This window comes from Lemur catta, chromosome 16 (genome assembly GCF_020740605.2).
Source record: "Lemur catta isolate mLemCat1 chromosome 16, mLemCat1.pri, whole genome shotgun sequence".
Classification (NCBI taxonomy): domain Eukaryota; kingdom Metazoa; phylum Chordata; class Mammalia; order Primates; family Lemuridae; genus Lemur; species Lemur catta.
Window position 1 is genome coordinate 52,638,097 of NC_059143.1, and position 19,592 is coordinate 52,657,688.

Below are 19,592 nucleotides of genomic sequence, written 5' to 3' on the forward strand. Positions count from 1 at the left end.
AGGCAGCCCAGGCCACTCTGCCAGCGCAGCACCCACATCACCTGACGTCCCCAGTTGCTGGCTGGAGCCAGCCAGGAGGAGGATGACAAGCTGAAGGCTGAGCTGCTGTGGGGAAGAAACAGAAGGAAGAGATGTCAACATGCTAAGGACACTATCTGGGTGACAGGCACATTTTTAACCCTGACTTGAGCACCAGGGGAAGTGATCCATATAACCAAAAACATTGGCACCCCCCATAATACTTTGAAATTTAAAAAAAAAGCCCTACAAAGTGTAAGAAAGACCAAATGCTCTAAGTTATATGCCACTAAAATCCTAGAAATTATGTCAAATACTGAGGCATGTATATTTCTTCTGAGAATGACCATAAAATTCACTCAAGTCTCTTTGAAAAAATGCTAAGAAGACGCTGAGGAAGTACAGGGGTTGGCAACACAGCAGGGGGTGTGCACAGCTTCTTAAAAGTTAAATTATTTACAGGTGAGACTCAGCACAGGGGGACTTGGAACTTTTGTGCCCAATCTAAACATCTAAGAACGGCCGGCAGCAATCGATACAAGCCTGTGCAGCAAGTGGGCTCCCCTCAGCGTCCTGTGGCCAAGGGGAGCGCGTCACCCGTCACCCTCGGCCACCTGCACGTCCCCTGCCAAGGAAGCGTTCCACACCGGGGACAAGCCCCACGTTCACCTTCCTGCTCTCCAGCTCCTCCGCCTTCTTTCTGCAAAGGCAAAAAAGCCAGGAATAACCTTCCTAAATCCCCAGGTTTTCGTTGGCTGATTAGTTCAAGGTCAAGAAGGACTAAAAGAAAACGAAGAGAAAGGCAAAGGGACAGGAGAGGAGCACACAGATGGCGCCGGGAATCCCAGCCAGAGACCCTCAAGGCAGGATTCGAGCCCGGGGGCCGGGAGGGCGAGGGAGGGGTGGGGGGAGCACAATCAAGAAGGGAGAGAGAGTGAAGCCCCGCCCCCCCGGGCGACCCTGCTGTCAGTCCTGCAGGACCGCCGTCCTCCTTGCCCTTGTCCTGCCGCCCGCTGAAATCTGAAACACCCTCGGTGCTTACAAGTGCTGTGTTCCTTTTTTTCTTGTGGCTTCTTTTTCTTCTCCAAATTTTCCTTTTTATTTTTCACTGGAGAGGAGCACCAAATGCCTTTTTAAATGGAATTGTCTGAAGGAAAAATCAAAGTAAAAGTTCCAAAGTTAATTTTGATGGCTCGGGTCGCTACAGGCGGTCTATGTCGTCTCCAAGAGCCTGCGCTGACGCTTTCCCGGGCGCCCCGAGCTCCGTCCCCTGCACGGGGGTCCGGGGAGTCACACGCCCCCATGCACCTGCCACGCCTGCTCGGGGCGGTCCCCGGCGCAGCTGCACCTGCCGCGTCCGGCGCCGCTGCGGGAGGGAGCGCGGGCGGCTCGACGGCGCCACCTGCTGGACCCAGTTCTTAATGGGCTCGCGCTTGCCTTGATTTTAACCACACTCAGCTTCGTTTGCATTTCTCATGTTCAGTAATATGTTTCTATTGTTCAGTGAGTGGTTATACTTGTGATTATTATTTTTATAATGACTGCATTGCAATATCATGCACAGACTTTACAATTCCCCCATGTGAAGTGTGTAATTCAGTGGTTTTTAGTATACCCACAGTTGTACTAGCGCCCTGATCAATTGTCTCAGAGCAATTTCATTGCTCAAAAGAAACCTCTACTCATCAGCAGTCGCTCCCATTTCCGCCCGGGCGACCCCACCCTCCTTTCTGTCTCTGCGCGTGTACCTGCTCTGCACTGTATGTACACAGAGCCGCACACTCTGGCCCTCTGCGGCTGGCTGCCTCTGGGGGTCTCTTGCTGGCTTTGCCACAGGATGGTTAGTTAGCGTCTGGGGTCCGGAAGGAATGATTCCCCACGGGGTCCCGGGACACACAGGTAGAGGTACCCCCTGTGTGGGTAGGCAAGACCGTGCCCAGCTTGGGGCTGGGTCCAGAGGAAGAGTGACAGGGGAGAGGACAGGGCCACGGGCCCCTCCCTGAGAGCCCATGGAGGGAGGGGGCCCATCAGAGACCGAGGACAACCAGCGAGGGGCAGGGAGCCAGGCGAGGGGACCAGGGTGTTCCCAGGGGCTGACGGACGTCACGGGCTCCAGACGCTGAAGTCCCTCTGCGTCACTCCTCACAGAGTGGTGTGTCAGCTTCCGTTCCTTTCTTTTAAAGTCCTCTAATTTCAGGAGCTGGTGGAAAGAAACCCCACAACAGGGCACAGGATTTCAGGCATTCCTCCCAAACGACCTTTCCTAATAACGCGGTTAATCACACATGGAAGTTGTTGCGTGTTTGGTTTTACCTCACTCTTCTCTCTTCCCAGCGTTGCCCTTCACACCTGGGACCCCTCAGCGCAGTGGCTGGAGGACGCCTGGCATCCCAGGAATCAACCAATTCCACTGCTTCAAGACTTGGTTTCTGTCTCATTAAAATTCTTTATTGCTGAGAATGAAGGGTTTGGGGGGAGATGGAGCAACAAAAAGTTCATTTCTAGTTCTACCCCCTTGTGTTATTTTGGCCCAGCTGACTTGAAGCAGCTGTGTTGGATAACAAACTTTTTTTTTAAGTATTTGAAAGGTCAAAAGTCCAAAACCTGGAGTTTCCTTGAAACTGTTCTTCCCGTGTCACCCACTCGCAGGCGTCCTCGCTCCTGGCGCTGCTGCTGCTGCTGGAGGGGTGCATGTTCTCGGCCTCCCCGCCTGCCGGACTGGAGCAGGTCTTCCGGCACATCGAGCTCCGGCAGGATGAGTTTGTGCAGGTAGGAGACACTGCGCCCGGATCACACTCTTTGGGTACCTGGGGAAAGCGGTTGTTTGCTTGGAGATGGGGATTTTTTTTTTGCCCGACAACTGAATCTATTTAAAAAAAGCCTGTGACTCCTCATTGGAGTAAAATCACCAATAGTCATTAGAAGGGATCGCTCCAGCCACGCCGCCTGGAAAGGGCACCCTCGCACTCCAGCACATCTGCTTGAGGGGTGCCCATTTAGAGGGGGCCAGCAGACTCTGTTGAGCTGCGTCCCCCACGAACAATGCCACCTGGCTCCAGGTGAGGCCGAGGCAGAGCTGGGGTGCTGGGGAGCCCCGCAGAGCTCAACGGCAGCACTGTCTGTTCTGTGGCACACGGGCCACATGTGCTTGATCTCCTCCTCTATAATCCGGTGTGTCCTAATGCCCCGCACATGCTGGGGGGAGGGAGGGGAGTGCGGGGAGTGGAAGCTCACCATTCCCACATTCTCATGGGCTACTGCTCCCCAACTCAGGCTCTTGTGTCCCCTCCTGGGTGTCTAGCTGTCACCACAGACCACTCACACACTGATGAGGTGTTTGTGCTCACCAGCTGGGAGCCTCCTGGGGGTCCCGCTGGACTTTGTCCCCCAGCCCCCACGCCGTGCCTGGCACATAATGGGCCTTCAATATATGGGCATTGGGTCAGTCACCCAATCTTAGGACCGTGGTCGTGTGCAGTTAGATGTGAACCTTCGAGTTTCACGCTGAAGGTACGAAACCGAACATCCAGGCCCTTGCTCCTGAGCTGACCTTCATGTAATCCTGCCTCTTCCTGGAAGGTTGGCTTGACATAAGTGCCCCCTGGGTTTCTGAAACCTGAGTGGGGGTTCCGGAATAGGCCGGGATGAATAGCGGGTGGAGAAATGGGGTCTGGTGGGGGTCGACTGCTAATTTGGGCCTTTTAGCCCAGACGTCTCCTCTTCCCGACTTCCTCAGACACACACACCCACGTCCACCCCTGGGAGCTCCGCAGCGCCGGCTCTGGAGAGTCTGGTTTAAAACTGTAAAGCACGAAATTCCTGGAGGTTAAACAGATTCTTTCATAACAAACGTAAAAGTGCTGCAACCAGGGTGGAGAGAGCGACTCAAGTAAGTTAGGAAAAGTCCAAACTGGTCTTTCAATATGTGTGTAGTTTTTCATAAAAATGATGACTCTCCAGGATGGGCCACTCGGGTTCCGCCACAGGGATGTGGATGGAGACTGCTGATAACGCAGTTCCGGCCGGCACGCATCGCCTGCTAGGACCACGCGACGTGCTAAGCTTTGCACGCACATTATCTCTTCACCTTAGCATAACCCCATGGCTAGGGAGCGCCACTCCCTTGCAAAGAGGACAGAACTCAGGCTAGGAGAGGTGGAGGAACGTGCTCGAGGTCACACAGCTGCGGCAGGCAGGACGGGATGAGGAGCCAAGGCTGCCTCCTGCACAGCACCGGGTTGAAGCCCAGGTCGCGCTGCCTGGATCCTGGTGGCGCAGGGAGGCCAGGAAAGTAAACGCAGAACACGTCAGGAGGAGCCCTGCAGCCCAGCTGAGGCCACCGTGGGATTACATTGGTGTCACCTGCAGTGGCCTCCAGGGGCATTTGTGGGAAGCCAAGAGTCCCAGAAAAAGCCGTTCTTAACAACTAGAAACAGTGGGTGGGAACTGGCCCTTCTCTGCAGCCCCCGTGCCCCAGGGGGAGCAGAGCCAGGTCTTGGGGAAGACACCTTGCCCCGACCCGCCCCACCTAGCCTTCTGTGCTCACCAGGCGTCTCGGCCTCTGCGTCCCGTCTGTCGGTTACTTCTGGATGTCACAGAGCTCACTGGGCAGTCTTCAGGCCTCGACCAACTGAACGGTGCTTGGGGACTTGTCGCCTCCTCCCTCCCCCATGGCCCCCACCCAGGACCCGCCACGGCTCATCCCCTCCTTGCTTTTCTTCCCAGACGCTTAAGGAGTGGGTGGCCATTGAGAGTGACTCTGTCCAGCCCATGCCCTGGTTCAGACAAGAGCTCTTCAGGATGATGGCCGTGGCCGCGGACAAGCTGCGGCGCCTGGGAGCCAGCGTGGATTCCGTGGACACGGGTTCTCAGCAGGTGCCGGCCGGGCTCCTCCCACCTAAGGGGCTGCCACCTCTGAACATCAGCCGGGCCTTCCTTTGGGGGTGGCAGGAGAGGGGCGTACCCTGATTCCCAAGCAACCCCCACGTCCTGCTTCCCCGTGAGGATGGGACATTGTGCCTGGGCTCCCAGGAGACTCTTGCTGACTCTAGTCACCTCGGGATGCTGGGGTGGGGCGAGGGGAGGTCAGCTCACCATGGCAGCCCTGTGCACGTGCTGCAAATCTCTCCCAGATTGTCCTTCCCTTAAATTCCTGTGCGTCTTTCCCAAAGAGCCCATATAGACAGCTGCGTCCTTTCACCAGTCATTGCCGAGAGCTGTCACCCTACCACGAGTGACAACCGCAAACCCAAGGCCCGGCGCCGCCTGCCTTAGCGCTGACCAGCCGCAGGGCAGCCCTCGTCTTCCGGGATTCCGTCCATCTAACCTACGCCGGCTGAGACCTGTGTCCCTACTGAAGGGCACAATTCACTATGCTGTTTGTCAATTCTTATCTAAGGAAGTAGTCGATACTTTACTTTTAATTATGTTTCATATCTTAGTTAAAAGTGTCTCATGGCTCTCGTTTTAGAGATGAAGAAAGTGATGCTCAGAGAAATGACACGGGCTCTCTGAAGACCCAGGGTTGGAGTAGACAGGGCTCCTAATGCCACGTCTGAATTTTCTGGAAGAACAATAGGGTGTTTTGTGACCCTCTGTCTTTCTGCAGCTGCCCGACGGCCAGAGTCTCCCAATACCTCCCATCATCCTGGCCGAGCTGGGGAACGACCCGAAGAAACCCACCGTGTGCTTCTACGGCCACCTGGACGTGCAGCCTGCAGCCCGGGGGGACGGATGGCTCACGGACCCCTACACGCTGATGGAGGTGGACGGTCAGTCAGGCGCTGGCGCAGCAGTGCCGTGTCTGCTGGGGATCAGGGCTGGCGTCCAGGGCCTAAGGATCTGAGATGGGACTCTGTCCCGGGACTCCGGGTCTTGCCCTATCATTAAGAATGAAGAGAGGCGGGGTGTGGTGCTCATGCCTGTAATCCTAGCACTCTGGGGGGCCGAGGATTGCTTGAGGCCAGGTGTTCAAGACCAGCCTGAGCAAGAATGAGACCCCTGTCTGTACAAAAAATAGAAAAATTAGCTGGGTGTGGTGGTACATGCTCATGTCTGTAGTCCCAGCTATTGGGAGGCTGAGGCAGGAGGATCGCTTGAGCCCAGGACTTTGAGGCTGGAATGAGCTATGAAGACACCACCACACTCCAGCTCAGGTGACAGAGCAAGGCCCTGTCTTCAAAAAAAAGAAAAAAAAGATGAAGAGAAATACTGCTCTCATAGTCTACCGATTGGGTCAATAAGGCTGAGGCTGATGTTCCTTCATTTATGAAAGAAACTGTGGAGCTTTGTGCCCCTAGACAGGGGTTCTTGGGTTGTGAGGAAAATAGTTGTCTAGGTCACACATTTTCCTTTTCAGCAATACCCAATAATTCGCATTTTATACAGAAAATAGGAAGAAAGCTTAACAGAGATAAACACATCTTTTCTTTATTCTTCCACTAATTGTAAACTCTCAAGATGAGAGGCTGTGTTGCACGATGTTCTGTAAGAAACCCTTGGGTCCCGTCAGTGAACTTGGAAAACACAGCTGATGCTGATTACTGTTGAGGCCGATGGAATCTGTCTGTTCAAATTCACTTATTTTATCTGACTCGATGATGACCATACCATGTGTATATAAGAAATCATACTGTGCAATTTCATAGCAAGATTTGTGCCTGGGATATTAGAAAACACTGTTAAAATTATTACTCATAAAGCAACTTTGGTTTTTAACTCGCTTTACTTGGCCGAGGTGACCACACTTTCCTGAAAATTTCTCTCCCATTTTTAAAGGAAAACTTTACGGACGAGGAGCCACAGACAACAAAGGCCCCGTTTTGGCGTGGATTAATGCCGTGAGCACCTTCCAAGCCTTGGAGCAAGTAGGTGACCGGTTAGTTGTGTCTGGGAGAGAGAAGGGGAGGAGGATGACAGCTACACGTGCTTTGAGTTGCTCAGTGTGTTCCAAGCAAACTGCACTGTGTCATTAACGCTTCCCTACACTCTTGGGAGGTGTGTGTTGCAATTACATCCGTTTTACAGATGAGAAGAGTAAGGTTGCCCAGCTAGTGGCAAGGCTAATGCTTGGCGGATGGATTTGAGCCTGCACCGTTAACTACATTAAAAAACAAGACGCAATAAAACATGCGATGAAGGCTGGGTGCAATGGCTCATGTCTGTGATCCCAGCCCTTGGGAGGCCAAGGTGGGATGAACACTTGAGGCTAGGAGTTTGAGACCAGCCTGGGCAACATAGCAAGACCCCATCTCTAAAAAAAAAATGTTTAAAAATTAGCTGGAAATGTCCGCACCTATAGTCCCAGCTTCTCAGTGGGCTGAGGAGGAAGGATAGCTTGAGCCCAGGAATTCTAGACTTTTAAGGCTGTAGTGAGCTGATGGAACCGCTGCCCTCCAGCCTGAGCCACAGAGCAAGACCCAGTCTCTAAAAAAATAAAAACACACACATGATGAGCCTGTGGCTAAGTTACTATCTACTGGGACTTGCCTTTTTTTTTTTTTTTTTTTTTTGAGACAGAGTCTCACTCTGTTGTCCGGGCTAAAGTGCCCTGGCGTCAGCCTAGCTCACAGCAACCTCAAACTCCTGGGCTCAAGCGATCCTCCTGCCTCAGCCTCCCGAGTAGCTGGGACTACAGGCATGCGCCACCATGCCTGACTAATTTTTATATATATATTTTTAGTTGTCCATATAATTTCTTTCTATTTTTAGTAGAGTCGGGGGTCTCGCTCTTGCTCAGGCTGGTCTCGAACTCCTGACCTTGAGTGACCCGCCCGCCTTGGCCTCCCAGAGTGCTAGGATTACAGGCATGAGTCACTGCTCCCGGCCTGGTTTATATTTTATTAAACGAGACTTGCCAGAGAAGTCTTAGGATTTCCAACTACTTCTCAGCGATTGTTTGCTAGTTAAATGTTAATACAGAGCTTTCAAATATTAAGTTTTTAGAACTTTAGCTCAACCTCCTAAGACACACAGATGAGCAAGTAATACATTTGAACAAATCATTATCCTAGAATGCCCTTATCCAAGTGGATGACCAATTTTCTGATTTTAATTATGACATAATTTATTTTCTAATACATAACCCTCTGCTCATTTCGCACGTGTTAATCTGTGGTGGGTCAATCTGCTCATCAGAACTGATTGAGGCGTCCGTGCTGTGCGGTGTGGGTGCTGCGATCACTTCTGCCTTTCCCTGCCCGCGCCCTGCGCTCTAGGAAGACTTTGACCTCTCCTCTGTATGCAGCTCTCAAAGTTACGACGTTATAAATTATAAAGATACAAAAGATCAAAACCAAATGGGAGAAGAGGCATGTTGTAAAAATTTTAAAGGAGCTATTTCATGCCCTAATATTAACTAGAGAGAAACTCAAGTCCCATTTTGCTGCAAGATCAAAGCCCTTGAATAAGTTAAAAGGCAGATGGAATTCATAGCTGAAAAATAACAGATACTTGAAGTAAAAGTTATCCTGAGGCTTAACAATCTTTCAAAGGAAAAAGTTCTCCTTTATCATGCTCAGAATTACGAGCATAGAAAAGCGATTTGTAATTGAGTAACCTTTCCTGACAAATTCCTTTTGGGAGGAGGAGGAAAATGCCTCCCTGTGCAGCAGCACAGTGAAGCTCTGAGGGTAGACCTTGCCTTTCCTGCAGGAATTCCTTCCCCCAACTCTTATCTTAACCTTGAAGCCATGGGCCATGTGTGTAGGGCGTTACCCTGAATTCTCCTTCACAATCTTACCTAAAACTCCATTGCTGTAAGCAGAACTGGTGGGAATGTAAATAATCCACACATTGAGTGTAAATAATAATTTAATGTATTTATATTATGTACAAATGAATCCTGGATCTTATAATGTGAATCGGCAAGTTGTGCAATTTTTTTTGTTGTTGTTGTTCTATTGTTAACTCAGGATCTCCCTGTGAATATCAAATTCATCCTTGAAGGGATGGAAGAGGCGGGTTCTATGGCCCTGGAGGAACTTGTCCAAAAAGAAAAGGACCGATTCTTCTCTGGCGTGGACTACATCGTGATTTCAGACAACCTGTGGGTCAGCCGGAGGAAGCCAGCGGTCACCTACGGGACCCGCGGGAACAGCTACTTCACGGTGGAGGTATCTGCAGACAGCGAGGCAGGGAGGCACCGGGGCTGTGCACACAGCGAGGACCCCATTCTGGGACCCTGCAGAGGAAGAGAGAAAGTGCTTCCGAGAGCAGAGTCCTTCACTGGGACACGCGGCCTTGGGCAGGGGGAGGTCACAGAGGCCTTGGGGTTTGGGGAGTTCGTGAACCCTGCAAAACTTGCAGTGGTTGTGCTTTGTGCATTTTTCTGGAGAGAGGATTCATAGGGGGTCGTGAGCCACAGTGCAAAAGGTTTAGGAACTATGGCTGTGGAATTTGGAGGCAGCAACAGCGGGCCGGCAGGGAGGTAAGGAATTGCCTGATCAGATGCTGCTCTGTGCTTGCCCCCTGGTGGGTGCCTGCGAGTCGAGGGGCTGGGAGTCGAGGGGCTGGAGACCAACTGACAGGGTCGAGGGGAAGTGGGAGGGGGGGGTGGTGTCTCTCTGCCCTCAAGAAGTTTACTCCTAGTGAGATGCAGACACAGAGAGACGATGCAGGGGCTGTGCTGTAGAAACTGCTCTCAAGAAACGCGGCTGTGGCAGGGCAGAGCCCGGGATCAGAGGGGACTTCAGGACGCAGTGCAGAGGCAGCAGCTGGGGACCTCCCTGGGAGAGGAGTATGACAGTGCCGAGCAGGGGGAGGGCTGAGGTCCTGAGCCAGGGAAGGAATTGACCTCTCTGCAAGGGCCTCGGGAAGGACGAGAGAGAAAAGCTGTGGCGTTTCCCCCCTCTTGTTGGCTTCAGTGTTTCCTGCAGAGTGCGAGGTGAGTTTATCTGCGGAGAAGCGATGGCTTGAAGTGGTCGCTGTGGGGAACGGGTAAGAGAAAGGGCTAGAGAACAGAGAAGGGACAGGCGGCCTCAAGGCTGTGGCGTGGCCTGTCCACACACACGGACGACTCTGTGCCGCCGTGCTCAGCACTCAGGGGCAGCGAAGGCCCACGTGGGTAGTGTGGACCCTGGTTGAGGTCAACCCCGCCGGGCATGATGGAGGAAGTAGGGACGCAAGTCAAGGTGTTGCCTACAGAGCCATCCAGGCGATGCCCTGTGGCATTTAGGTTGCGGAGGGGAAAGTAAAGGCAGGAGGACCACAGTTTGGGAAATCTCAGAAGGATCGAGGAATGGGACGTCTTGAGGGCCAAGAGCAGGTGGGGCAGAAAAGTGACAGGAGAGGAGGAGGAGAGGACGTGTGAGCAGGAGGCAGGAGCAGGTGGCTTGAGGTCTCAGATGGAGACTTCACGCTCAGCTAGTGTGGCTGCCCAGTAAATAAACCCTCAGCGACAGCGCCCAAACAGAAGGTCCCCCTGGCTGTGCGTGAAAGATGTTGGAGCAGGCGTAGACCAGCTGGCAAGGAAGATGGGGGGGGTGGGGAATGAGCTGAACAGACAATTTTAAATTAACCCAATCGACTGGAAATTGGTAACTGACTGCACGTGGTGGGCACGGGAGCGAGCAGGCTGGCAGGAAGGCAACTGCAGGAGAGCAGGCTGGGTTCAGTTCTCCGTCTACTGACTTCCAGAAACTGGACGCGCACCCAAGTGGAAGGCACTGTCACACCCCGCGCTTTCGGGTCTGGTGTTCAGGTGAAAGGTCAGAGGACAGGGAGGAAGCCCAGGGTGTGTCAAGTTCATGTGAATTCTTAAAGCTCTGTGGACAGAGGAAGGACAAGCCACGGTGAGACTTGGAGGTGGAAGGAAGAACAGATGTTGTCAGAGGACGTGTATGAATAATAGAACTGTCCTGCAGGCAAGAAAACAATAGAGAGAAGACAGTTTCTCCAGCGGGAGGGATGGGCAGCAGTGCGGGGTGAAACCAAGAGGAAGACAATGGCGTAAGATTCCATCATTAGGCCAAGGAGGTCTGGAGGTCTTGGCCGGGATGTGGTTAGTGGGATAGCTGGAGACGCAGGGGGTCTCGGGGGATTCAGGAGACAGCAGGAATGAAGACAAGGATGGGGTGGAGGGTTCATGTCGTGCGATGGAGAAATACGGGAGGTGAAGTCAGGTCTGAGGTCGCCTCCCTGGGTTCTGAGGGACACACCAGGCATGTCTGCCACGTGCAAAACGCCATCGCCACGGGAGCCCAGGCAGCGATGTGCCCCTTCTCTTTTCCCTACTTCACAGGTGAAATGCAGGGACCAGGACTTCCATTCGGGGACCTTCGGTGGCATCCTTAATGAGCCGATGGCTGATATGGTTGCTCTTCTTGGTAATGCCTCATTTTATTTCACTTTTTAAGCATCACGCGGTCTGCTAAACACAGTTCTGTTTGTCTCCGAGTGTCTCTCCCCCCCGGGTGTGTGAGCCAGCTCTGACAAGGGTGTAGCAGAGGAAAAACCACATTCTTAGCTTTTCCTCCCCTCGGCTAACTGTTCCTAGACTTATTGTCACGTCCCCAATATTTCTCTTATGGACTGAATCTCTTCCTCGATCCACCCCTTGTTCTGTTATTGGATGGTGTGACACATCCTGCCGCACCCAAGGACAAGAGGGCAGAGACCCAAAGGATGCACAGGACGAGAGGCCACCTCCGACCCCCGTACTGTTGTTTTCAGAACCGGGGCAGGGGGGGTGGGATTCCCAAGCCAGCTGTGTGACATGCAGGATAACCTCCACTAGGGGGTACAAGTGAAATCACATAACATCCCTGACTGCAAAGAGGCGTAAAACTGCGTGTGCCAGGGAGGCAGGGGATGGGCGGGGGGATGCTCGTGTTCACAAACAGACCGCTAACCTGTGCTTTCCCCCTCGCAGACATTTTCCCAGCCCCTGCTGCATTTTCCTGAAAGACATAAAGCAGGAAAGAACTGAGGGCATTTCTATAAGCACCAAATATCTGACGTTATTTAAAATTTTAAAATTCCCAAGCCGACTCCTGAGGATCCAGGGTCCAGTTTCCTAGACGGTTTTCAAAGGTCCCCTCTGCCCCCCCTGCTGTGTTGCCTGAGACCGTAGTGGTGGCTGTAGAAATGACGTCACATTCCGAGGATAATGATTTCAAGTGCAAAATGAGCAGGAGGGGAGGGATCAGTTCTTAAGCATCCAGTCCTCATGCAGACGCTCTCAGGAGGACAGAACTAGGGCGGAAGAGTGTGGGACGCAGCACCAGTAAAGCAGAATCATTTCTGTGCAGCACAGACAGCGGCGTGTGCCTGTCCTGCATTCCCCGCGACAGTGTTTCAGGCAGGGCCTTAGCTCTCTCTAATCAGGTTTCTCTGAGAGTGATTAAATGTGAAAGGAAAGTGAGGAAACCCCCTTCCTCTTCTGTCAGGGTGTGTGTCCACCGGCACTCCTCCCAGGCCGGCAGCGGGGAAGGCTGCCTTGCACCCTGAGAAGATGAAACCATCATTTCAAATGATGCCGAGGACCGAGGCCTGGGCCGTTTTACTAGGGAAGCGCCCTGAGTGCGTAGAAAGCCAGCCCCGGACAGCACAGCCTCGTTTACTGCAGACAGCAGGGTCATCACCACCCCACGAGGGGCAGCCCTGGCACACCAGCTAAAATGTCACCGTTCTGTTTCCTAACCCGAACGTGAGCCTCCTGGCTGCGCTGGGCACTCTGAGTTTAGTGCCTGCAGTGCTCAAATCTCTCCGTCAAAAATGCCAAAAGTCTTGCTAAGTTAGCTCCCGCCCCTCGTCTCCGGCAGGGTGTCCCGTGGGCTCACCTGCCGCCTGTGTGCGTGTTTGCACCCGTCTTCCCGCTGGGCTCTGAGCACTTGTGCCTCTTATTCACTTCTGTACTCCGTCCCTGCGTAGAAGACTGTGAGCAGAAGCTTAGGGACGCAAGGGCAGATTTCGTGATTGTATTGTCGGTGAGGATTATCAGCCCTGGGGACATTCTTGTGTCATTTGTATCGGTTTACTTCCTGGTTGCATTTCATCTTTGCTAAGTATTTTCTCCAGATAGTGAGGGGTGTTTACTAAATCTCAGCACCTGCTTCTTTTGTATATATTTGTTGATGATTTTTCCATTCCTATGGCTGCCCAAACTCTTTCATGAAGAGCAGACTCGTGTACATGCTTATCTACTGTAAAGGATTTTGCGATCATGGTGTGATCCTATAGACTAGACCTCAAGGGTATTACGCTTTTGATTAAACATGAGTATTTATTGTATTATCATCGTGTGTATGTGTAGGGGGAGAGAAGTTGGGAAGGGATGATGGAAATGTTCAGTTTCTCAGGTATGCATGTATGTATGTATACACACACTCATATGTACATATATACATATGTACACACGCATATGTACATATATATTTTAAATTTTTTATAATGAACAAGTATTGCCTTTTAATTCAGGATAAGACGAAGCTAACCAACAAACCTTATTTGTGATACCAAAGGTGTAGTTGAGAACTTGACTGTGGTCCAGGTAAGTTACTCTACTCTGACTTAATCTACTTCAGCCCCAGGTGTTTTCTGCCCCACCTCGACAAGGTGAACACTAACTCGAGTCTGACCCACGGGGACCAGGGACAGTCAGGAAGCTTTCTGCGGCCCAGAAGAGTCACCTGTGGTCTGGCTCTGGGGCCGCAACATCAGCACACTCGTAATCTCTACCTGGCTTTGTTTTCTGTGTGTATTTTGTAGGTAGCCTCGTGGACTCGTCTGGTCATATCCTAATCCCTGGAATCTATGACCACGTGGCAACTCTTACAGAAGAGGAAAAAAACATGTACAAATCCATCGATCTGGACCTAGAAGAATATCGGAATAGCAGCCAGGTTAAGAAATTTCTGTTTGACACAAAGGTATGGCCACAAATTGATTGATAATCAGAAAGAGGAACGATGATAATACATGTCTCATTGTACCGTCTGGGGCTAATTCTGTGCGTCTTAGAACCCAAAGCAGGTGTTAATTCCTAAGCAGAGTCTGATGTTCACGGCCACTTTCCTATGGGCTTGGTCAAGCAGCCCTTCGGGGTCCTGTTCGCTGCACATGACCACAAGCAGTTACTCATGTCACAGCTGTGCTTTTCCAGAGCAGTTCACCAGCTGAAATCCCAACCAGCCTTCGGCCAGTGTGCTGGGCTTCTTACCTGTTCAAAGGCTGAGAAGAGTCTGAGATTATTTCAGCTCCAAGATCTCTCATTGTTGATTTTTCCAGACAAAACCAAGAGCCTTCAGGGCTAATCTGTAAATTAATACATTGTTGCCTCAGTGTGCTCAGTAAACACAAAGCCAAAAGCATTCCTTACTGGCAAATTTAGATTTTTTTCCTTTTCTACGTCTCTTCCTTCTTTGTAAAATGCTTTTCCGACAATGAGGTGTCTGGTAGCTACGGCTGATTCCTGGGGAGCTGCCAAGGGAGGGGAAATCGTGCTGAAAAGAACTGGCAGAGTTATTTTTACGAAGTGGTATCTTCCCTCGACTAGCTCTGTGATGGCCCTGAGAAGGCAGAAAACCGGCTCCAACATCCCAAGAGTTCTTTGAAGTCTTCTGTGTAATAAAGTGCATTTAGGACACAGTTATTGCAATGACTGGGGATAGAAATTCATAATCAAACCCAAATTTCTGAAAGGGCTCCTTTGCCATCAATTAAGTGCAAACTCCAGAGCTTGGGCAAAACGGGCGATTCTCAGCGGGAGTGGCTTGGGCGGCCCCGGCGTGGGAGGACAGCGGGCAGGTTCGCGTCCTGGGGGCGGGGAGTCCAGCTGGTGTCATCTGTGCAGACACAGTGGTGTTGGTGCCTCGGAAGGTGACAATTAACTTACCATGATGGTGTCTCAGATGGACAGAGGTTGGTAATACAAGCGATACAATTCAACCGAGTTTTAATTAAAGATTCTTTGGATACTTTTATTTTAATGTAGGAGGAAATTCTCATGCACCTGTGGAGGTTCCCATCTCTTTCTATTCATGGGATCGAGGGTGCGTTTGACAAGCCCGGAGCTAAGACCGTCATACCTGGCCGAGTTACAGGAAAATTTTCAATCCGGCTCGTCCCTCACATGAATGCGTCTGTGGTGGAAAAACAGGTGACAGATGTTCATCGTCCTCCTGCCTGGCAACACCCTTTCTGAATTCTGTGCATCACAGTTTAGCGAGCAATTAGTTGTCACCACTAAAGTATCAATTTTTTTTTTTCCCAATACAAAAGGACTGGGACAAATGTCAAGACAGCAATATTGCTTTTGTTCAGTAAAAATCTCTTTCCTCAATTAGATGCAATTACAGTAGTCGGCAAATAACCATTTGGAGCTGGAGTGATAAGAAATTTTAAAAAATTAGATGGTAGATGTAAAGCGAGTTTGGTTTTATGCACAGAGGGAGAGGGAACAGCCTACACTTGGCTGGAGCCAGAAAATCTCGGGGCCGATCTCAGTTTGTCTGAGATCGATACTGTGAAAGCAGTCATTGGCATGAAATGTTCTCTGGAAGGAGTTTATATGTCTAAATCACCAACCCATCATCAATTTATCTCGAGTTAGTTTAACAGAAAGTAGACTCTTGAATAAATTACCTTAAGAAACGCCTCATCCCAACAGTCACTCTCGATTCTAGCATCCTCTTTCACTGTCTTGTTAGCACAAGAATTGCATTCTAAAGTAGTCCCACTCCCTCCCTCCCTCTTTCTTTCCTTGCTTCCCTCCCTCCCTCCTTCCTTCCATCTCTCCTCCTTTTTGGATGTGCTGCTTCTTTCCCACATCAAGCAAATTCCAGAAGGGCAGGACCTTCTCTGCCTCGTCCCCAGCTGTATCTGCAGCACCTAGAACAGTCCCTGGCATGTGCCAGATGCTCCATAATGTCAGTTGAAGGAGCAAATGGGGGAAATATTTGAGTACGGAGCTCTCCCCGGGAGGGTTTCCACGGCAGTAATTGGGAAGGAGCAACAGGGTAGCAGGAAGGATGTTAAAACAAGTCTCCTCCACGGTCCAGCTCTGAATTGCTCCCACTTCTTGGAAATTTCTCAAATGCTTAATGTTCCCAAAATATTCATTAGGGTACTGAAAAGTCCCCAAAGAGGGATATTTCCATTGAGATGTCCTTGTAATATGACTCATAATATTCAGCAGACGTTACTCAAACACCTCTGTGGGCGGGACACCGGTGAGAAGGGGGTGGGAGGCAGGATGGGGCCGCAGGGCAGAGGGCTACAGGGGGAGGGAAAGAGTGTTTCTCCCACGGGGGGAAGCCCAGGGCTTCCTGCCCTCAGCCCTGCAGAGGGATCTCCCTCTAAGTCGCGCCCTCTGGCAAACCACGTAAGCTTATAACACTCGGGTTTCAATTGGTCTCTTGATGGGGGCTGTGTTAACCATCGGAGAGAATGACTCGAAAATCTCTCTGACTACTGAAAATGTCACCTTTTAGGTGAAGCATCATCTTGAAGATGTTTTCTCCAAAAGAAATAGTTCCAACCAGATGGCCGTTTCCATGGTACTAGGACTGCCCCCGTGGATCGCAAACATCAACGACAGCCAGTATCTTGCAGCCAAAAGGGCGATCAGAACAGGTGGGACCTTAAGATATTTGGACTTGCCAGTTCGCAGTGGGACCGAGGAGTGGGGCCTGTGGGACATCTGGTAAAAACTCAGATATCGACTTTTATAAAGGGCGTATTTTGAATGCACACCGTGCGCAGGGCACTGTGTACACGATCTCACGTGATCCTCCCAACAGCTGTCCCCGTCGTACAGAGCAAAACATTGAGGCTTGAAAAAGTGAAGTAATTTGGGGAAAGGCACCCAGCCATGAGTGGCAAGGGCAGTGTTCAAACCAAAGTCTGGAGACCTGAATTTAGGGGAAGATGCTCAACTACAAAACCTTCAAACACTCCTGAGGCAACACTCATGGAAATGTTGGTCAACATGTAAAAACATCCTTTCAAAACACAGATTAACCGGCCGGTCATGGTGGCACACACCTGTAATCCTAGCACTCTGGGAGGCCGAGACGGGAGGATCTCTCGAGGTCAGGAGTTTGAGACCAGCCTGAGCAAGAGCGAGACCCGGTCTCTACTAAAAATAGAAAGAAATTAGATGGACAACTAAAAATACATAGAAAAAAATTAGCCGGGCATGGTGGCACATGCCTGTAGTCCCAGCTACTCGGGAAGCTGAGGTAGAAGGATTGCTTGAGCCCAGGAGTTTGAGGTTGCTGTGAGCTAGGCTGACGCCACAGCACTCTAGCCCAGGCAACAGAGTGAGACTCTGTCTCAAAAAAAAAAAGAAAGATACCTTGAAAGCTGGGAGAAACATTGTGACATTCTGGTGATAGTTAATACAACTATTTATTTTTATATCTGCTAAGAAAAAACTTTAAAAAGTCCCATTTCCATCATATTTAATTCATGAAGAAATCATAAAGGTAGGTATTGTCTTGTATCTTACCAAAAATGCATGACTTATTCCAATCACAAGAAAATATCCAGACAAACCCAAAATGAGGGACATTTCACCAAACAACTGATCAGTACCCTTCAAGGTCCTCCAAGCTCATGAAAGACAAGGAAACACTGAGAAACTGTTCCAGAATAATAAAAAAAAAATACTAAGGAGAAGCAATCGTAACATGCAGTGTGGGTTGCCGGGTTTTGCCTTCTTGACTCTATTGAGTATTTTAGAATATAAGGTTGCATGATGTCAAGGAGTTCCCTTACTCCAGGCATCGAATACAATGGTAAAGAAGAAAAAGAAACAGGAAGAACAAGGAAGACAAGGATAAGCAAACACTGCACTTGAGGAGATTAGTGGGATAGTCTTGTCATTTTACTCAACTGTGTTTCAGTGTTTGGGACAGACCCAGATATGATCCGGGATGGATCAACCATTCCAGTTGCTAGAATTTTCCAGGAGATTATTGGCAAGAGTGTGATGATGCTCCCGCTAGGAGCTGTTGATGATGGAGAACACTCTCAGAACGAGAAGATCAACAGGTGCGTGACTGCTGTCGGGGGCTGGGTCCTCCCTGCACAAACCGGGGCTGCACGTGGGTGGCCACCCACTCAGTGTGTGTGAGGGTGGAAAATCCGACAGACGGGGTGCACGGACAGCACACATCCATCAGGCCCTGTTGCATTAGGACCCACCTTTCCGACCTCCTTTAACCCTCACCATCTCCCCATCTCCAAATACAGGCATGTTGGGGATTAGAGCTTCAACATATGCATTTGGTGGAAACACAAACATTCAGTCCATATCAAAGGATATTTAGGAATAGTTGATGTGTACACTACTGGTAGATTGTGCAAATCTCCTGGGCCCCCCAGACCAGTGGGAAGCAAGAATTTGACTCTGATATCCACGTCCTGGCAATGATAAGACACCAAGGGAAATGGACCTTTTGGATTTGAGTCAAGCACTGATTCCCATCTTCTTAATAATGTTGCCATTTTCACATTGAACTTAACAAGCACCTTTCGTACTGGGATCTCAGAAGTATGTTAAATACTTTAGATTGAATTTATAACATCAAATCTTTCTGTGTAAATGGTAGAGTATTTTTCCTCCTTCATTTGAATGGAAATTGTAACAAAGTTTCTCTTTGTTTTTCCTTTTGTTAGGTGGAACTACATAGAGGGTTCCAAATTATTCGCTGCCTTTTTCCTAGAGATAGCCAAGCTGCATGAGTAACTACGGGACCGTCCGGTTTTACCTGACCCACTGACAGATGCCCTTCCCCAGGCCCCTGGGCGGAGGTGGACTCTAAATAGCCAGTGAATTTGGGTCCAGGAAAGTGCATTTTTCCCTTCCATTTAAAATGTCTTGGGACATTTGGACTAATAATAAAATATTTCAAAGGCGCAGATGTTGGAAATGTCTTAAAGTCCCCTATTACACACCTTCCGAAAGTGACTGCTACCTGCAACAACTTGATTTCCCCAAGTCCTGTGCAAGAGCCCCCAGGACCGGATTCACTGTAACCTTTCAGCATGAGTAGGGCAATTCTTCAGTTAGTTAGACTCTGACCTTGCAATTTGATTGGCATCCTCACTCCAGGTGGCTTTCTCGGTCCTGAAGTGCCCCTGACACCTAATCACTCCACCCAATGATCACCTGTGCTTTACCACACTTTCCTGTTATCTGATTAATAAAAATGTTGGTCTCCACCACTGACTCCAATGATTTCCCTGTGGATTCATTTTCAGAGGAGTTACTAAAGCATGGTACTGTGTTAACCTCTTGCCTCCCCTTCATTTATTTATTTTTTCCCACTTCTTAAAAAGTTCTGAAGCTGAAATGATCAATATACATACTCTTATGCCATTTGGGACTCCTTGTGCAAAGATGAGTATTTTTTTTCATTCCAAGCTTCCTTTCCTTTGCTGTGATGGATGTCGCCCAATCAGCCCACTGTCTCGAGTTCTTCTGCCGACCCCATCAGTACGGGCCCACTCTCCCTCGCTCGGCAACATCTGTGCACGTGGGGCACCACAGCAGAATCAATCCTGATAGGATTTCTCTCACCCCATTGGAATTTTGCTCAATGACAACATCTAAATTGCTCAAAGCTTTT

General features: G+C 50.2%; 1 protein-coding gene across 1 annotated transcript; it reads left to right on the forward strand.

The window, feature by feature from the left end:
* The first annotated feature begins 2,664 nt into the window (after nt 1–2,664).
* On the forward strand, nt 2,665–19,193 carry CNDP1 (carnosine dipeptidase 1). The gene is made up of 11 exons (XM_045527833.1): nt 2,665–2,787; nt 4,744–4,893; nt 5,627–5,789; nt 6,796–6,884; nt 8,931–9,131; nt 11,258–11,342; nt 13,726–13,886; nt 14,951–15,115; nt 16,449–16,590; nt 17,865–18,012; nt 18,640–19,193. Exons 1-11 carry the CDS (start codon nt 2,710–2,712, stop codon nt 18,707–18,709), a joined length of 1,452 nt encoding a protein of 483 aa, XP_045383789.1. The 5' UTR covers nt 2,665–2,709; the 3' UTR covers nt 18,710–19,193.
* Nucleotides 19,194–19,592: the final 399 nt, after the last annotated feature.

Coding starts and splice junctions, on each gene's coding strand:
- CNDP1 (XM_045527833.1), top strand. CDS start 2,710: ATGTTCTCGGCCTCCCCGCCTGCCGGACTGGAGCAGGTCTTCCGGCAC. Junction 2,788..4,743: donor GGCAGGATGAGTTTGTGCAG/GTAGGAGACACT, acceptor TTTTCTTCCCAG/ACGCTTAAGGAGTGGGTGGC. Junction 5,790..6,795: donor CACGCTGATGGAGGTGGACG/GTCAGTCAGGCG, acceptor CCATTTTTAAAG/GAAAACTTTACGGACGAGGA.